The sequence below is a fragment of the Neovison vison genome, chromosome 6, assembly GCF_020171115.1.
Source record: "Neovison vison isolate M4711 chromosome 6, ASM_NN_V1, whole genome shotgun sequence".
Classification (NCBI taxonomy): domain Eukaryota; kingdom Metazoa; phylum Chordata; class Mammalia; order Carnivora; family Mustelidae; genus Neogale; species Neogale vison.
In genome coordinates this window covers 213,775,702-213,791,810 of record NC_058096.1, presented here as the reverse complement: position 1 = coordinate 213,791,810, position 16,109 = coordinate 213,775,702, and the positions used below count along the sequence as shown (strand labels likewise).

General features: G+C 51.4%; 1 protein-coding gene across 1 annotated transcript in view; it reads left to right on the top strand.

Annotated features, from left to right (window-relative positions):
• Nucleotides 1–3,322: 3,322 nt before the first annotated feature.
• The window catches only part of NWD1 (NACHT and WD repeat domain containing 1), a 59,052-nt gene continuing 46,265 nt past the window's right edge, over nt 3,323–16,109 (top strand). The window contains exons 1-4 of the mRNA XM_044253991.1: nt 3,323–3,380; nt 7,234–7,319; nt 9,525–9,641; nt 13,913–14,210. Of these exons, the coding sequence (XP_044109926.1) occupies nt 7,236–7,319; nt 9,525–9,641; nt 13,913–14,210 (499 nt within the window). The 5' untranslated portion in view covers nt 3,323–3,380; nt 7,234–7,235. The remainder of the gene's footprint in view (nt 3,381–7,233; nt 7,320–9,524; nt 9,642–13,912; nt 14,211–16,109) is intronic.

Here is a 16,109-nt window from a genome sequence, read left to right as displayed (position 1 = left end):
GAGACTGGGGTGGGGGATGATTCTCAGCAGCCTACCGTGAGCGCACTGTGGAAGCTTTGCCACCGCCTCGGCTACCTTTGCCTACCAACCCCCCCGCCTTTTAATCTGGAACCAGCCCCCATACTGGGAGGAGAGGGCAAGACCAAAGAAAGTCAGGCCATTTCAGAAGAGTAGGTGGCAGGTTTGATAAGCAAGGGAACTTACCTACCAGGCTTGTCTAGTGGACAAGCAGATCTCCACAACTACCAGCCAGAATCTGAACCTTTACATAGAGACCTCCACTGGCTTCAGGCTCATATACCATCCAGATGGTCTTAACACCACATCACTATCTCAAGGCTGTGTCCTTGGGGAGCATCTAGCACGGGGAAGGCCAGTGGAGCCAACACTCCAAGGACAGGGGAGGGGGAGGAAGAGCCTCTCACTGCCAGGGTCCAGCGGGTGGGTCAAATCTGCAGTCACGTGTTCTCGAGGACCTCCTCCACTGTGCACACTCCGCCACAAAGAGTGCTCTGGCCTCAAATATTAACCGTGCTGAGCCTGGGAAACCCTGCTCTAGAAACTTAGATTTCATTTAACGCTTGCGGGGACATCGACATTGGACACTCTGATTCCTGAGTGTTGGGTGAGCCTGGAAGTCGTAGTAATTCATCATGACCCACATTTCATGGGTCCTTCACATGCCCCAGGCACAGCATTAGGCTCAACTGCATGAATGAATTTCGTTGTCTTGCCAACTCAGGAGCTCGTGAAGAAAACTTAAGCCCAGAGAGGTCAAGTGGCCAGGGCGAGAGGCCTCGTCTCTTTGGACCTCATTTTTTTTCATCCGTGGGACAGGATGATAATGTCTGCCTCTCAGGCCCACTGCCCACACAGGATGCCAACCAGCTGGCACCTGATGGACGCTTAACACACGGCCTCCTCTGTGACGAGTGTCTTAGCCCGGCACCCAACGGTTAACCATCGAGTCTGGCTAAGTGCCCAGTTAAGCCAGGGCCCGAGAGCCACACAATTTCTCTCATTATCCCAGTTGCTGGGTGAATTGGCACAGAGAGACCTGGGAAGTACCTAAGACAAAAGTTTCTAGGATTGCTGGGGGCCTGGCTTCCGCGCATTGGTGCGACCAGAAAACTTTCTTCTCCAGCCTACTTCTCCAGAAGATTTGAAGTTGGCCCTTCCACCACAGGCGAGAGTGAGAGGGAGGCTGGAGCCCCCAAGAAACACCAGAAGGCGGGCCCTGCAAGGAGCCTCCATCCTTCCTAGGGGAAATGCAGTCTTGCTCAGTTGCCTGCAGTGACAAGTAGGAGCCAGGAAAGATGGACGGTTGTGGATGAGCCCATTGGTGGGAACAGCATTGAGTGAGCACCTACTATGTGCCGAGCACGCCGACCTTGGCGGACAAAGTCCTTGTACTCATGGGACTCATGTCCTTGTGGGAAGACAAGCAATAAAGAAGCAAGAAGAAACATATCAGCTGGTGGTGAGTACCATGCAGAGAATTAAAACAGGGTGATGGCATCGGGAGTGACTTGGGGCGGGGTTGGTCATCGAGCAATGGGAGGGTCAGAGACAGCCTCCTAGGAAATGGCATTTAAGCCAAGGTGTGGATGGCAGGAAAGGGTTCAGGATGGGGAGTTCATGTCAGCCTAAGGCACTGAGGCTGCAAGAAGCTGGTTTTCTCGGGCTGGGGGTTCACAACCAGGCATGACTGTGCCCTTTAGCAGACACTGGCAATGTCGGAAGATATGTTGGATTGTTCCAGCTTTGGTGAGAGGTGGGGAACCCTGCTACTGACGTCTGGAGAGTCAATGGCAAGCATGTTCCTCAGTAATCATACACTGCACAGAATGGCCCCCACTGCGAAGAATGATCTCGCCCCAGACGCCAGTAGTGCTGAGATTGGAAAAATCCGGGCTACATGGTTAGAAAGAAAGCCTAGTGTGAGCGTCAAGGTCAAAACCTTCCGATCCTCCTGTGAGCAAGGGAACATGGCCATCTACTGGAGTGGGGTAGAGTTCAAGGGGCCTACTGGGACCTCTAACAAATGGAGGAAGAGGCAGAGATTTGGCAGGAGGCAAATTCAAGGTCAGGAGTTTGGTGAGGTGATGGGAAAAGGCCTAGATTTTCCAAGGAGTCAAGAATTGGGGCTTAGGTGAGGTCAGCGGGGTGTAGCTTAATCAGAGGGTCTGGGTGCCTCAGGGAAAGGTGTCTGGATGGTCAGTCTGGCTTGCGGGGAGGGGGTGCCCCTGGAGGAGAAGGGGCCAGAGCAGCACTCACTCCCAGAACCTGCCCTTCCAAGCTAGTGAAAAAGTTCTCACCATGATCCTCAGTTTTCCTCATCTGTAAAATGGTGACAGTCGGTGATATTACAATATTTTTCTGGTCTGTGCAGGCAAGGTTCACTCAGCAGCCTGGGTGGTCCACACTCTGCTTCAAAAAGGTTTGGCCCTTGACTGCCTCCTAGCATGTGTCCTCTTGGAATGTCTTGCCTGATCGGAGAGTGTTTGTTTACCTGGGGGGCCTCGGAATATACCCGAGAGTCTATGCTAACGATGTGATTTATGGTGGGGACCTTGGGCCTCGTGGAATCCTCTCCGGATGGGCTCCGGGGGCCTAGACTCTGAAGTCAGCCGTGTCTGTGTGCTTAATGCCCAGGACAAACCAAGACGCTGGGAGCTTCCCTGCTTGGCCATCCTCTGAGCCTGTTGTCACACACTGAGAGTCTGGTGCTGCTCACACAACTCTGCTGGGAGGGGACAACTAGAGCCCCAAGCCCTGCGTCTCCAGGACTCAGCCCTGCACGCCTCTCTCCTTGGCCGCCCTTCACCTGTGTCCTTGTACTATAATGAACCATCTCCATGAGAACAGCTTTCCCGAATTCCATGAGTCCTTCTAATGAATCTTTGGATCAGAGCACGGGGTCGGGGAGGTCCTGAAAAGCAGACTCTTTTCCTGGGTGGATGAGGCAGGGAAGGGAAGTTGAGGCAGAGAAGGAAAGGTATAAAAAAGCTCAAGCCGTTTGGTTGAACTGATACAACCATTTCTCAAGGGCCTGTATGTAAAGCGAGGACTTGGCATCCCAACTCCCAAAGGCCTCGCTCACACGGGGGTCATCGCGGGCATGTTTGGAATTCATTCTGGCTTTCAGGCCTGTCGTTTTTCCTATGCACGGATCCCGAGGGGACTGCCTTTCTCTCCTGGTCCTAGCCCATCTTTGAGCAGTTCTCACTCCCAACTCACAGACGATACGGCTGATGGCCCCGGAGAGAAGTCACTTGCTTAAGTCCCCCAGGACAGTGATGGACAGTGATGGCATCCCGACCAGGCCCGTGGACACCCAGGTACACTTTCTTTCTCCTGCGGTTCGTTACTACGGAGAGGTGAGTGGGCAGAACTCAGATCACCCGGGTATTTTCAATAAGTTCAAATAATGAGACCTTAAACATTTCCTGGTCATAGAGGCCCTGGTTTTTGGTTCATTTCTCTCCCGCAGCTTTATTGACAGATGATCGGGTATGTGTGAGTTTAAGGTACCCAGCATACCGATCTGATGCACTTCTATCTCACTCGGTGATTACCGCAGTGCGTTAGTGAACACCTCCAAAACACGCCTCGTTACTATTTCTTTTATATATATATATATATATATATTTTTTTTTTTAATTTATTTGAGAGAGAGAGACAGTGAGAGAGAGAATGAGCGAGGAGAAGGTCAGAGAGCGAAGCAGACTCCCCATGGAGCTGGGAGCCTGATGCGGGACTCGATCCCGGGACTCCAGGATCACGCCCTGAGCCGGAGGCAGTCGTTTAACCAACTGCACCACCCAGGCGTCCCTCGTTACTATTTCTTTCTCATGGCGAGAAGCTTGGAGATCTATGCTGTTAGCGACTCTCGAGCGTATAATACGGTATTATTAACTGTGACCCCCACGCTGTGTGTTAGATTCCTAGATCGGTCCTATTCACCTTTTAACTGGAAGTTGGTAACCTTCGACTGACATCTCCCCATCTCCCCACCCCCTTGCCCCTGCAACCATGACTCTACTTTCTGTTTCGATGACCTTGGCTTTTTTTTTTTTTTTTTTGATTCCGCATACCAGTGAGATCTGTCAGTAATTTGTCTTTCTCCGTGCTGCCTATTTCACCTAGCAGAATGCCCTCCAGGTCTCTTCGTGTTGTCACAAGCAGTGTTTTGGGATTATTTCAAAGAGCCCGTCTCAGTTTGATGTGGGTAGGTCCCCAGCTGCCCCTGGAGATCTGCTAATCTCCCTTCTCCTCCAAGAGAGTTGGCCTCAGGCTCCACGCCTCACGCAGGCAAGGAGATCTGGCTAGAGTTGATTGAAAGCTGGTTTCTCCGTTTCTCGGCACTGCTGACATTTGGGGACAGATAATCCTCTCTGGTGGGGCCATCCTGTGCATGGTAGGGGGCTGAGCAGCGTGCACGGGCTCTACCCACTGGACGCCAGCAGCTCTCCTTCCCTGACGTCGTGACAACCAAAATGTCCCCAGACGTTGCAAGTGTCCCCTAGGAAGAAGAATATTCCCCTGTTGAGAATAGGACACCCAGTGCCTGGACCACCTTTGGAGGGGACAGTGAGCACAGCCAGAGGTGGGGTTTCTGCTAAGTGTTTGCCCTTCTGGCCCGCTCCGCCCCACCAGGACCGGCAGGACTCCCAGCATCTGATAGCTTCCCTCTGCACACCTGGGCCCGGGCTCAACTTTCAGGGATCCCCAGGGGACCTAGGTGTTCCAGAGGCTGGCTGGTCCCCAGGCCCCAACGCCGGGCTCTAGGAAACGGTAGTTGCCGTAGCGACTGCTGAGCTCTTGGGGTGAGGAGCTGGCTGGTTGAGGGGCAAAAGTCTCCAGTGCCTGGAGGAAACAACATCCAGGGGCCTCGGCTGGGAGGCGGCTGTCCAACGTCCCCCGTGAGTGCTCGCAGACCGAGCAGAACAGCGGGGAGCAGCTGCTTCAGCTCCCCGGGGGCGCTCGAGGTGGCGGGGACTCCCAGGCACCGAGGGGATAAGATGGACGCCCCACTCCAGATCACCCCGTCTGGCTGCCTTCCCAGGAAGGCCCCCTGGCCTCTGGCCTGAGGTCTCTGAGTCCCAGGCCCTATCCTGGGGAAGTATCATCCAGCTGGACAGGCAGCATGAGTGTGGGCCCCCTCAGCCCGGGCACCCGCCGGCGGCTTCTCCAGGGTCAGGCAGGGCCCCTCCCAGCGCCTCTGCCCAGCAGCGTGGCCATCTTCATCAGCTCCACAGTCTCGGGTAAGGGGCAGGGCAGGGCTGGGGGGTGATGAGTCAGCAGGTACTCTTGGGGGAGGGGCCAAGTGGCCAGCACATGGCTCAGAGGGTCCTCTAGAAGACCTGGATAAGAATGCAGCCTGGCCAGTGACCCACATGGGAACTGGTGAAGGGGAGCCTCCTAGACCCTCTGTGTCCTCTTCAATAAGCCAGGCTGAGAGCCTGACTTGACAGAATTGCTATGAGGGGACAGATCACATTGCAACTAACATTTAGGATGAAGGGACCACATACCAGGTTTTTTAAAGAGTGTGAGAGCCATTCCCCCACCCCTGCCCCCAGACACCAGGCTTTGCATGACCCCAGCCTCCTCATCTCCCATCTCATAGGGTCCTCCCCTCAGCCCCCTGCTGTAGTCACCCTGGGCTGCAGCAGACTGTGGGACCCTTGAAGTCCTGGGCCCCGTAACCGATAGTCATGGATGTGTGTGTCTAATGTCTGGCTCCTCCGAGCAGGTGGCCAGCCCTGTGGGGCAAGGACTAAGCATGGCAGTGTGCTAGCAGACATCTACGAACCTGTTCCCCTCAAATTTAAACAATACAAAACGAAAAACACCAAAATACCTGGTTTGTACCATCTGCCAATTTCCCTGGTGTAAATCCTTCCGCCAGGGTCCATTTCGAGCTGCCGATAAGACTTTTCCAAACAAGGAGGCAGGCAGAGACGTGTGGCAGTCCCACCTTGACGAATACTGCCCTGATCCAACGTCAGCAGCCCGGATCAAACTCCAGAACAGAGCGCACAGCCAAATACCACGAAATAATCAGGAAGTGATGCACTTTGCTTATTTGCCATCTCTGCCTTTTCTGTTGTTCAGTTCCGATGATTCAATTGCTCGTAGTGGCTATGTGAATTCACAAAATTCCTGCCCCTGATGGTTAAGCAAGGTCCTGAGCGTAAAGCAACTTCCTAACAGACACTTTATGAACGGATGTGAATAACCCGCGGAATGCGTTAGACAGGCATGCGAGGGGCGGGGGGAGGAGGCCCAGCCAAGACTGGAAGCCCGATCAGCTCCTATCCCAGAGCCTGGATGGCTTCTTTGTGCCAACAGCTTTGGGAGTCCTTCCCTGTACCCTCCGACGCCCTTCCCCTGAGCAGGGGGAGAAGACGAACATTTCTTCCACGTCTATCTACGTGCTTTTACTTGTCCCCAACTAACACTTATAAGCAACTGTGTTGAGTGCTAAGAATTTAGCCATGACCAAGACAAGCAGAGGTGTTTGACTGTGGCGAGCTTGCAACCCTGCAAAGTAGAAGCATCATCCCCAATTACAAAGGGGGGGAAACTGAGCATAGCCTAACACTTGGCACTGAGCCACAAAGTGAAGTCAGTGGTGCAAAAGGTCTTAGAATCCAGGTTTACCCCGGGTAGGGCTGCAAGATTTAGCAAAAGGAAAAAAAAAAAAAAAAAAACAGCAAAAACCAAGACACAGTTAAATTCACATTTCAGATCAACAGTGAATAATCCTTTAGCATAAATATTTCCCAAATAGTGCACGACATGGGATATACTTATGCTAACAGATGAGTTGTTCTTTATCTGAAATGCAGATTCAGCTGGGCTGATCAGATCTGCACACTTGTCCAAAATAGTACACGGAACAGGATATACTTATGCTATCAAGTCTTTCATCGAGTATCTGAAGCGAGAATTCAGCTGGGCATCCCCTACTTTATCTGGCAACCCTAAGCTAGACTGACCAACCATCTGGGCTAGCTGAGACTGAGGGGTTTCCTGCGATCTGGGATTTTTAATACTAATATCAGGAAAGTCCCTCTCTGGTTTACCTCGTGGTTTTTGTATCTTTTCATTTGCCCCGCAGGGCGCCACCCTTAGTGGAGACAAATGAGGCCAAAAACAGAGCTGTGAGGGCAAGAAAGGGTTCTGGGATCTCTCAGCTCACACGCTCGATGCTGTTCCTTGCAGATATGGACGCGGAGAGGGAAGCTCTGCAGAGCACGGCCTTCCCCGAAGTGCAAACCTTCTGCCAAAAGCACGGGCTGATGTTCGAGGTAATAGCTTCCTCCCTGCCTCAGCGTCCCCTGCCCTGAAATTAGGGAACGAGAGCATGCCACCCACGTTGTCACATGGGACCCTTAGCTCAGAGAGGCTCTGCACTGGCAATGCAGCGTGGTGATGAAAGTCCTCTAAAAAGGCAGGGGGAGGGATAACAGGCACTGGCACTGTGGGGAGCCCAGGAGGTGTGGGAGCTCTAGGAGTGGCCACCATCGGACCCCACTCCTTGGGCACGCCACTGAACTGACTTTCATTGTTGGTTTGTCCTGCTCTCCTGGCTCTCCCCGCACTGGGACAGCTTCCGGGGGAGTCTAAGAGGACTGTGGGGTGTTTGGGGTGTACACGGAAGTGCGATGTGCCTTTTTCAGGAGCGCTAGTGGTGTACCTGCCGGGCACAGTCACCGCGGTCCCCAGACAGAGGCCCCCATTGCTCTCCCACCAATCTGGAGGTGGGGCGTTGCCCCCTGCCCGTTTTGATGCGGAAACCAATAAAGCGTCTTTGGAGCATTGGCTTCAGTTGACCCTGACTCCTTGACCTGTAGGACAGCGAGCCACGCCATCAAAGCCCCCCTTGATTATAAGACCCACCGTAGTTTCTGTATTACTGAGAAAGAAGCAGTGCTGGGAAGTCGACTCTGCCTGCCATCAATCATGAGACACAGCTCAATGGCAGAGGCACTGAAAAGGAAAATAGGAAAATCGAGGCTCGTGCCTTTGACGTCCACACAGGTGCTATGCGACAAACAGCGTAAACATCCTCAATGCACAGATGGGAGGCGGTGGCCCGCAGAGCCCAAGGCTCCGGCCCGAGCCCAGTGCTGACCCTCTCTCCCTCTCCATTCAGCCACATTCAGTAGTAGGGTGCTGCTATCCCCATGTTCCAGTTCCTTAGGAATTTCTGGGTCTTTCCCTCTAGGTAAAAGAATTTAGGGAGAAAGGGACATTCTGAGTCGCCTTTCCCTGCCTCCTTATCCCAGCTTTCTGCCAGGTCAGCTTTGGTACCTGAACTGAGCCATTCTGCTGGGGGTGTTGGTGGGGGGCGCTCAGGCAAGCAGGCGAAAGTGACCACAAGTGTGCGGTTGCCAGGGAGACGTTGCCAAGTCTGATTTGGGCCAAACTAAATGCCCTCCTTTGCAAAGAAAGCTCTGAGAACAAGTGTGGACATGTCCTCCCTTAGAAAAGAACAGTTTGAATATGGCCAAGTTCTTTAAACATTTTTTTATACGTTGTTTTAAAGTTAACTTTTTATTTCGGATTTAGACTTACGTGAAGGTAGCCTGTGGTCCAGAGTTTCCATATGCTCTGCACCCGGTTTTCCCCCTATTGTGAACATCTTACATCATTGGCCACATTTGTCATAACTAAGAAATGGGGGTGCCTGGGTGGCTCAGTCCATTGGGCGTCTGCCTTCAGCTCAGATTGTGATCCCAGGGTCCTGGGACTGAGTCCCACATCGGGCTCCCTGCTCAGTGGGGAGTCTGTGTCTCCCTCTGCCTGCTCTTCCCGCTGCTCCCCCTGCTTATGCTCTCTCGCTCTCTCTCTCTCTGACAAATAAATAAATTAAATAAATCTAAAAAAGGAAAAGAAATGGACATCGGTACGATGCTGTGAACCAGACTCATTCAGATGTCACCATTCTTCCCTTTGTGTCCTTTCTGTGGTCCAGGACCCAGCGGGGCTCAGGGGATGCTGCGGGGTTCCCTGTGGGCTGAGACAGTCTTTTCTTGTTGCTCATGACCTTGGCAGTCTCAGAGAGGGCTGACTGGCCATCCTGCAGGATTGCCCCCCATCTGGGTCTGTCTGATGTTTTTCTTGTGATGACCCCGGGGTTATGGGCTTTATTCGAGTTCTTTCAATTTGGACAGCCTCCTTTTGGGGAGAGACTATTAAAAATTACTGAAAGAGGGGCAGGCACCTGGGTGGCTCAGTGGGTTAAAACCTCTGCCTTCAGCTCAGGTCATGATCCCAGAGTCCTGGAATTGAGCCCTGCAGCGGGCTCTCTGCTCAGCGGGGAGCCTGCTTCCCACCCCCCTCTCTCTCTGCCTGCCTCTCTGCCTACTTGTGATCTCTGTCTGTCAAATAAATAAATAAAATATTTTTTAAAAAATTACTGAAAGAAACGTTATGCCTTTGTCAAAGGGAACTGAAAAAAATCACCCATTCTGCCACCTCCCTGACATACCCACGCTTATAATCTTCAGGTTGTTGATCTGAGGTGGGGTATTCGGAGCTCGGAGGCCACTGACCACATGACCACAGAACTCTGCTTGGAGGAGCTCGACCGGTGTCGGAAAACATCCATAGGGCCTGCCTTTGTCGTGAGTCTCTTGGGAGCAATGGATTGGTGCTTACTTCTCATTCCAGCCCCGATACATGGCTCCTACCCACTAACCAAACCCACCAGTGGAGGGATGTGGGTGGCATTTCTGCTATAGTACCTAATCTCCCTTGCCTGCCCATGGCAGACATTGCTAATCGATCACAGTACTCATTTTCCACCGAGCTACCTGGGATCCAGAAATTAACAGCCAAGTGGAAGCAACCAGTAAGTGGGAGGGCAGGGGGTAGAAGCCCAAGGGAATCTTAGAATTTGCTTTGGATCTACCCCACCCTCCTAGCTTTCCCACCTCATCCACTTCATGTGTGTGGAATTTGGGGATCCTGGAAAAGCATAGGGATGTTGGGAATTCTTTTCTTCCATTTGCTTCATACTGTTGAGAGCAACCTCCGTGTCATGGTCTAGAGCCTGCATCAGGGCAAACTTCCTCCGACACTGGGTGGGACCAGTTTTTCCATGTTCCAGAGCATTCTCTCTTCCCACCCCAACAGCACCCTCTCCATCCCCAAAACACCTCCCAGCCCACAATTAGTGGTTTGAGCTACAATCGGCAAATGTTATTCCACTGTCCTGATTTACTCCACCACAAGTTCCAGATACATCCAAGAACTATGACATTCGAGCTCATAAACCCTTGAGCAGGGGTCAGCAAACTACAGCCTTTGGGGCAAATCTGGCCCATTGCCTGTTTTTGTAAATAAGCTTAGTTGGCACTCTACCACACTCCTTCATTCACGTATCATCCATGGCTGCTTTCCAGCTAGACACAGAGACCCGAGTAGTTGTGGCAGAAGCTACCTGGTCTGCAAAGCTGGAAAGATTGGTTATCTGACCTTTCCCAGGAAAAGTTTGCTGACCTCTGTCCTAAAATGTATAGAGGGGAAAAGTTAGGAAAGTATCTTTGCCCAAAAAAAACACCTTAGTCACAAAGAAGCTTTGAGGAGTTCTGAGTAAAAAGAAAACTCCTCCCCCCGGAACCTCTCCAGGAGACAAAGGAGAGCGTAGGAGTGATCCCCATTATCAAAGCTGCTTTCTAGGGAAATAAAGAGAAGTATGTGAGGGCTGCTTGGCTTCTGAATCGCCTTGGCTAACCCACAAAGCGCACGAGGCAAATGTAGAGGTAGATAAATGAAAATCAAGTAGGATTCAGACTTAAGTTCCTCAGTCCCACCGGCCCTGTTGCAATGGCTTCGTAGCCCCATGGGGCAACTGGCCACCACATTGGACGACACAGATGGGCACCCTTTCGGCGCTGCCGAAGGTTCTAGTGCGACCTTAGAGATGAGACCCCCCCCCTGAAGAAACTAAGTACCAACGCGTGTGAGAAGCTTTCTTTATTATGTGTGAAGTTCGATCGATAGACTCAAGCTTCCTTTTTCCGTCTTTTGCTCTACGCTTTTCTTTGTCTGTTGGCATCGCTTTTTTTTTTCTTCTCCCAGTTTTACGGAGATGTTTTTGCCATTCAGCAACATGTAAGTTTCCGACGGGCAGTCTTAATGATTCGACTGACTTGTGTTATGAAAGGACAGCCACAGTAAGTTTAGTTAATATCCATCATCTCCTATAGATACCAAAAAAAAAAGAGAGAGAGAGAGAGATAAAGGAAAAGATGGGTGTTTTCCTTGTGATGAGAACTCTCAGGAGATTTCAAATACACGTGCAGTGGCGTCCACTGTGGTCCTTGTGTTGTACATTACGTCCCTAGTCCTTGTCTATCTCATAACTGGAAGTTGGTGCCCTTTGAACCCCTCTGCCTCAATTATTATTGCTTTCAAAGGCATCCTAGGGTTTGGAGGGCTCTCCCCTCCTCCTTATGTATCTCCTTCATGCATTCCCTCACCCACCCAACCTTCCAATTTAGTTTTCCAAATGAGCCTGACGATTGATCATTTTGTAGTTTCAAAAAAAAAAAAAAAGGGAAGAAAAGAAATTTTCTAAAGAAAAATGGACGATGGGGAAAAAAAGGAACTCCAGGAGGAATTCGATTTTGCAACCCAAATTGCAGGCAGTGAAAAGCACAACGCAGCTTCCAGGTGGCATGGGGGACGGGATGATGATCTCTGAGCTTCCCCCAGGCCCGACTGGCCCAGGGACCTTGCTTGTCCTTCCAGAAGGGCTCCTTGGGCTGCGGCTGACCTCTACCAGCTTCCTGCTTTGTTCTTGAACCAGGCATCTCCCCTCTGTCCCCCAATGGTCACGGCATCCTTCTCCTTCAGTGGCTCCGAGTGGGGGGTCTTCCCGTGGAGATCAGAGCTGTGCTGCGGCCCTTGGAGAGGTGTCTCTCTGGTAAATAAGTCATTAGGCAGCATGAGTAGCAGAGGACGTCTCCCCAGGTACTTCCTTTAGAGGTTCTGGCTCTCCTGGGTCCCCTGCATCTCCAACGTCTCCAGAGAGTTGCTCCTGATGGCTCCTGACCTTTTTCTTTCAAGCTCTTCTCTTCTTGCTCCGGTCCCTCAGGCGGGAACACTGTCCACCTTGTCTCCCTCCTAAGATCTGTGGTTTGTGGTCGGCAGGCTTCTCTAACTTCCCTCCCTGCTCCAAGACCGATGCTCTGAGAAAGGCCCCCAGAGAGTGGCCTCGTGTTCAACCTCCCAACATCACAGGCTCCGTGCCTCCAGGTTTCCTCAGTGCACACCCCTAGAATATTCTGCTACAAGCCAGTGAAGAGGGGAAGGGTGATTACTTCCATTTTATGATGAAACTCAAGACGTCAGGCTCGGGGTCCTAGACCTCCTCTAGCCTAATTCTCTAGCATTCCAGTTTGTATCTTCTGTTGGGGCAGAGAGACAGCCTCCTAGGTTCTTAGCATTAAGACTAGAGTCTTAAAAAAAAAAAAAAGACCAAAGTCTTGGGACCTTTTCACCCCCAGCCCCCACAAAATCTTGCCCATGGGGACGCCCTTCTGTTTTGTTCCAATTTTAGTATATGTGCTGCCAAAGTGAACACAGGGATGGCTTTATGTTTCACCACTGCCCCCTCTTCAAGCCCCTCCCTCACCCCAGCTTTCCTGCTCTAGCTCTTTGGAACCTCTTCCTGCCACAGGACCTTTGCATGTGTTGTCCCCTCTGTCTGAAAAGCACTCTGACCAGTGCATCTTTTCTCATGTCTTATTCTTCAGCTCAGTCCTTAAATCTAAATAAAAGCAGGGTCCACCCTGTATCTTTGAGACCCACCTGCCCCTGGGGACCACATCATAGCACAAGATTTGAGCTGGGCCAGTGGAGGCCTTGGCTCTTGCCGTGGCTTTATTTCTGGGACAAGCCAGTACCTACATATGAGAAACTGTAGCTTTTCTCTTCCTCTGCCCATCTCTTGTTAAGGACCCTTGGGGTTGCATTTAGGGTTCCAATAATACAAGATAATCTCCCCTGCTCAAAATCCTTTACTTAATCACATCTGCAAAGACCTTGGTGCTAGTCATGGTTCTTCAGAGAGAAAACTGAGAGGATATATAGAGAGACATAAGAGGAGATTTGTGACAGGAATTGGCTCACATCGTTAATGGAGGCCAAGAAGTTCCACCATCTTCCGTCTATAAGCTGGAGAACCCAAAATGCAGGTGTCATTCAGTTATAGGGCCTGATAATCGGGGGGCTGGAGATGCAAGTCCTGATCTGAGTCCCAAATACCGAGAACCGGAGCGCTGATGGCCAAGTGCGGGTGACCAAGTGCGGGTGACCACGTATGTCTCAGCTCAAGCAGAGAGAGGGAATTCATCGTTCCTCACTTTCATTTTGGTTTGGTTTGGTTTGGGTTTGGTTTTTTGGGTCTTTTGGTGGCCCCTGGTGGATTGGATGGTGTCCCCTGCCTCGGGGAGGGCCGTCTGCCTCACTCCAGAGACACTGTCGTAGGCATATTCAGAAAGCATACTCAACCAGCGATCTGGGCCTCCCTCATCCCAGGGAAACTGACACCTAAAAATAACCATCACAACCCTTTTCCATATAAGGTATGTTCACAGGGGCCAGGGATTAGGGTTGGCTATCTTTGGGGCCCATCATTCGGCTTCCACGGAGGGTTTTCCCAGCAGAAGATTCCTTGATGCTGCTTAGGTATGATCAGATTCAAAATGCACCTGTCCGATGTCCCTCGCTCTCAGGGACCTTCACACGCAGGTGCTCTGAGGCTCTAGCCTGAACTTCTTAATGTACCCATCAGCATGGCATGTTGGGGGCTCAGGGCCTCTCGCTGAGGGTCATAGAGCTAAGCACGCAAGCCAAGATTTGAACCTGTGCCCCCTCTCTCTGCCAGGCCCTCTTAGGTGACCAGTACGGCCCCTGTCCAGCCCCCACGCGGATCGAGGAGAAGGAGTGGGAAGCCCTGAGAGCCCAGCTGACCTCCAGGCCCCGGGACTTGGAGCTGGTGGCTCGACGCTTCCGGAGGGACGAGAACTCAGTGCCACCCACCTACCTCCTGCAGGCGCTAGGTGCCACAGAGGCCCACAGGCCCGAAGAGGCCACATTGACCTCTGTGCTGCGCTCCGGAGCCCAGGAGGCTCGGAAGCTGGGCCTCATCACCCAGGAGCAGTGGGTCCGCTACCACTGGTCAGGTGAGGCTGCCGGGACCCCCCTCGGGGTCCACAGGAAGCGCCAAGCATTCAAATACCCACATCGCATACTGTCCAAATGCCATAGCCTGCCCTTCTGTAAATGCTAGCCCAGCCCAGCTCCTGGGTCCCTGGTTCTGCACGAGGGTATTGTCCTGATCCCAGAGTTCAGCCATGTCCCGATTGTCTGTCTCTTAGGACCCTCCTTTTCTCTCCCCCTCCAGCTCCCTCTCCTCTTCTCCCTGGGAGACTCCTGGCCCTGGGGGAAGGCTTCTAAGATGACCACTATCCTGGTTTGTCCGGGACTTTTAGGGCTAAACCCAGATAGTCCAGGAAAAACTGGAACAGGGGTCACCTTATGTTCAGCCCGGGAGCCAGCCCCTGCTGGGGACATTGAGTCCTCCAGCCTCCCTGCCCCTGCCTCAGAGGTGGAAACTGAGGCACAAGAAGGGGTCTCCTTCACCTGAGGTGGGGAATGGGGATTTGACCAGAGTCCATCACCCAGCTCCCATCTGGCCTCTTACCTCCCACCTCTAGCCTCAACCTCTGGTTTTTCCATCCCTCACACTGGCTACCAGAAAGATTTTTCTAAAAATGCAGTGTTTCCAGGCTGCCTGGATGGCTCAGCCGGTCCGACTCTTGGTTTCGGCTGGGGTCATGATCACGAGGTGTTGAGATCAAACCCCGTGTCGGGCTACGTGCCGAGCGTGGAGCCTGCTTTTCTCCCTCTGTCCCTCCCCCAGCTCATGTTCTCTCTCTCTCTCTTTCTAAAATCAATCAATCAATCTTTAAAAAAAAAATGGCAATGTTGTCAAGCCATTTCCCTACTGCTTCCTGCCAGCAAGAAACAGATCATGATCATTCACAGGTTTGGTAGTATCAGATATGCCCATTTATAGCACCAAAACTATAGCATATGAATTTCTCTTACCAAAAATATTAAAAACATGAACCCATTTGGTCCACATATTAAATATATGTATTTATATTATGAACATACTAAACATATTGATGTGTTTCAAGATATGGAATGTGGTAATTTATGCCAATAGGATTTTAATTGTACTAAAATATGTTGATTATTATCTATTATATATATTAATTCTAGTCATAACATATCAATTTTTAAAAATCAACTTTTTATTTGGGGCTAATTTTAGATTTGCACAAAGTATAGAGTCTCTGTATGTTCTTCACAGAGAAATTAACATCCTATGTGACATCCTATGTGACATCCTATGTGACCACAGTGCATTTGCCGGAAGTAAGAAATTAACATCAGCCCATGACGAGTAACTAGACTCCAGCCTTTACTGAGAGTCCATGGGTTTTCCCATTAATGTTTTTCTGCCCCAGGATCCCGTCCAGGTTCTCACATGAGCTTAGTTGTCACATCTCGGGTTCCACTGTGACAGTGTCTCAACCTTTCCCTGTTTTTCGTGACTTTGACCATTTTGAGGAGCACTGGCTACATCCTTTGCAGAATGTCCCTCAGTCTGGGCTTGTCTGGCGTTTTCTCCCCTCATGCTTGGAGGGGGCTGTACGTGTCCGGGAGGAAGACCGTGGAGGTGAAGTTCCTTCCATATCCCATCACATCAGGGTTACCAGATGCCCACCTGACATCCCAGGAGAGGCTAACCCAGTACTTGGGTTAAGATGACGAGTGACATATCAATTTTGAATACAGGGTCTATCTGACTAATAATGTTCATGGCTCCCATTTATTAAGTGCTTACCGCGTTGTTATGTCTTGCTCTGTGACTTTTGCTAATTGCTTTCATGGCGATATCTGCCATTGGGACTGTAGTCAGCGTCTGGGGTCTGCGCTTTGGGATGGACCTGGACTTGCCCGTCAGTCTTGCCCTTTCCTGGCTGTACTGACTTCTGGCAGGTTCAGAGCCT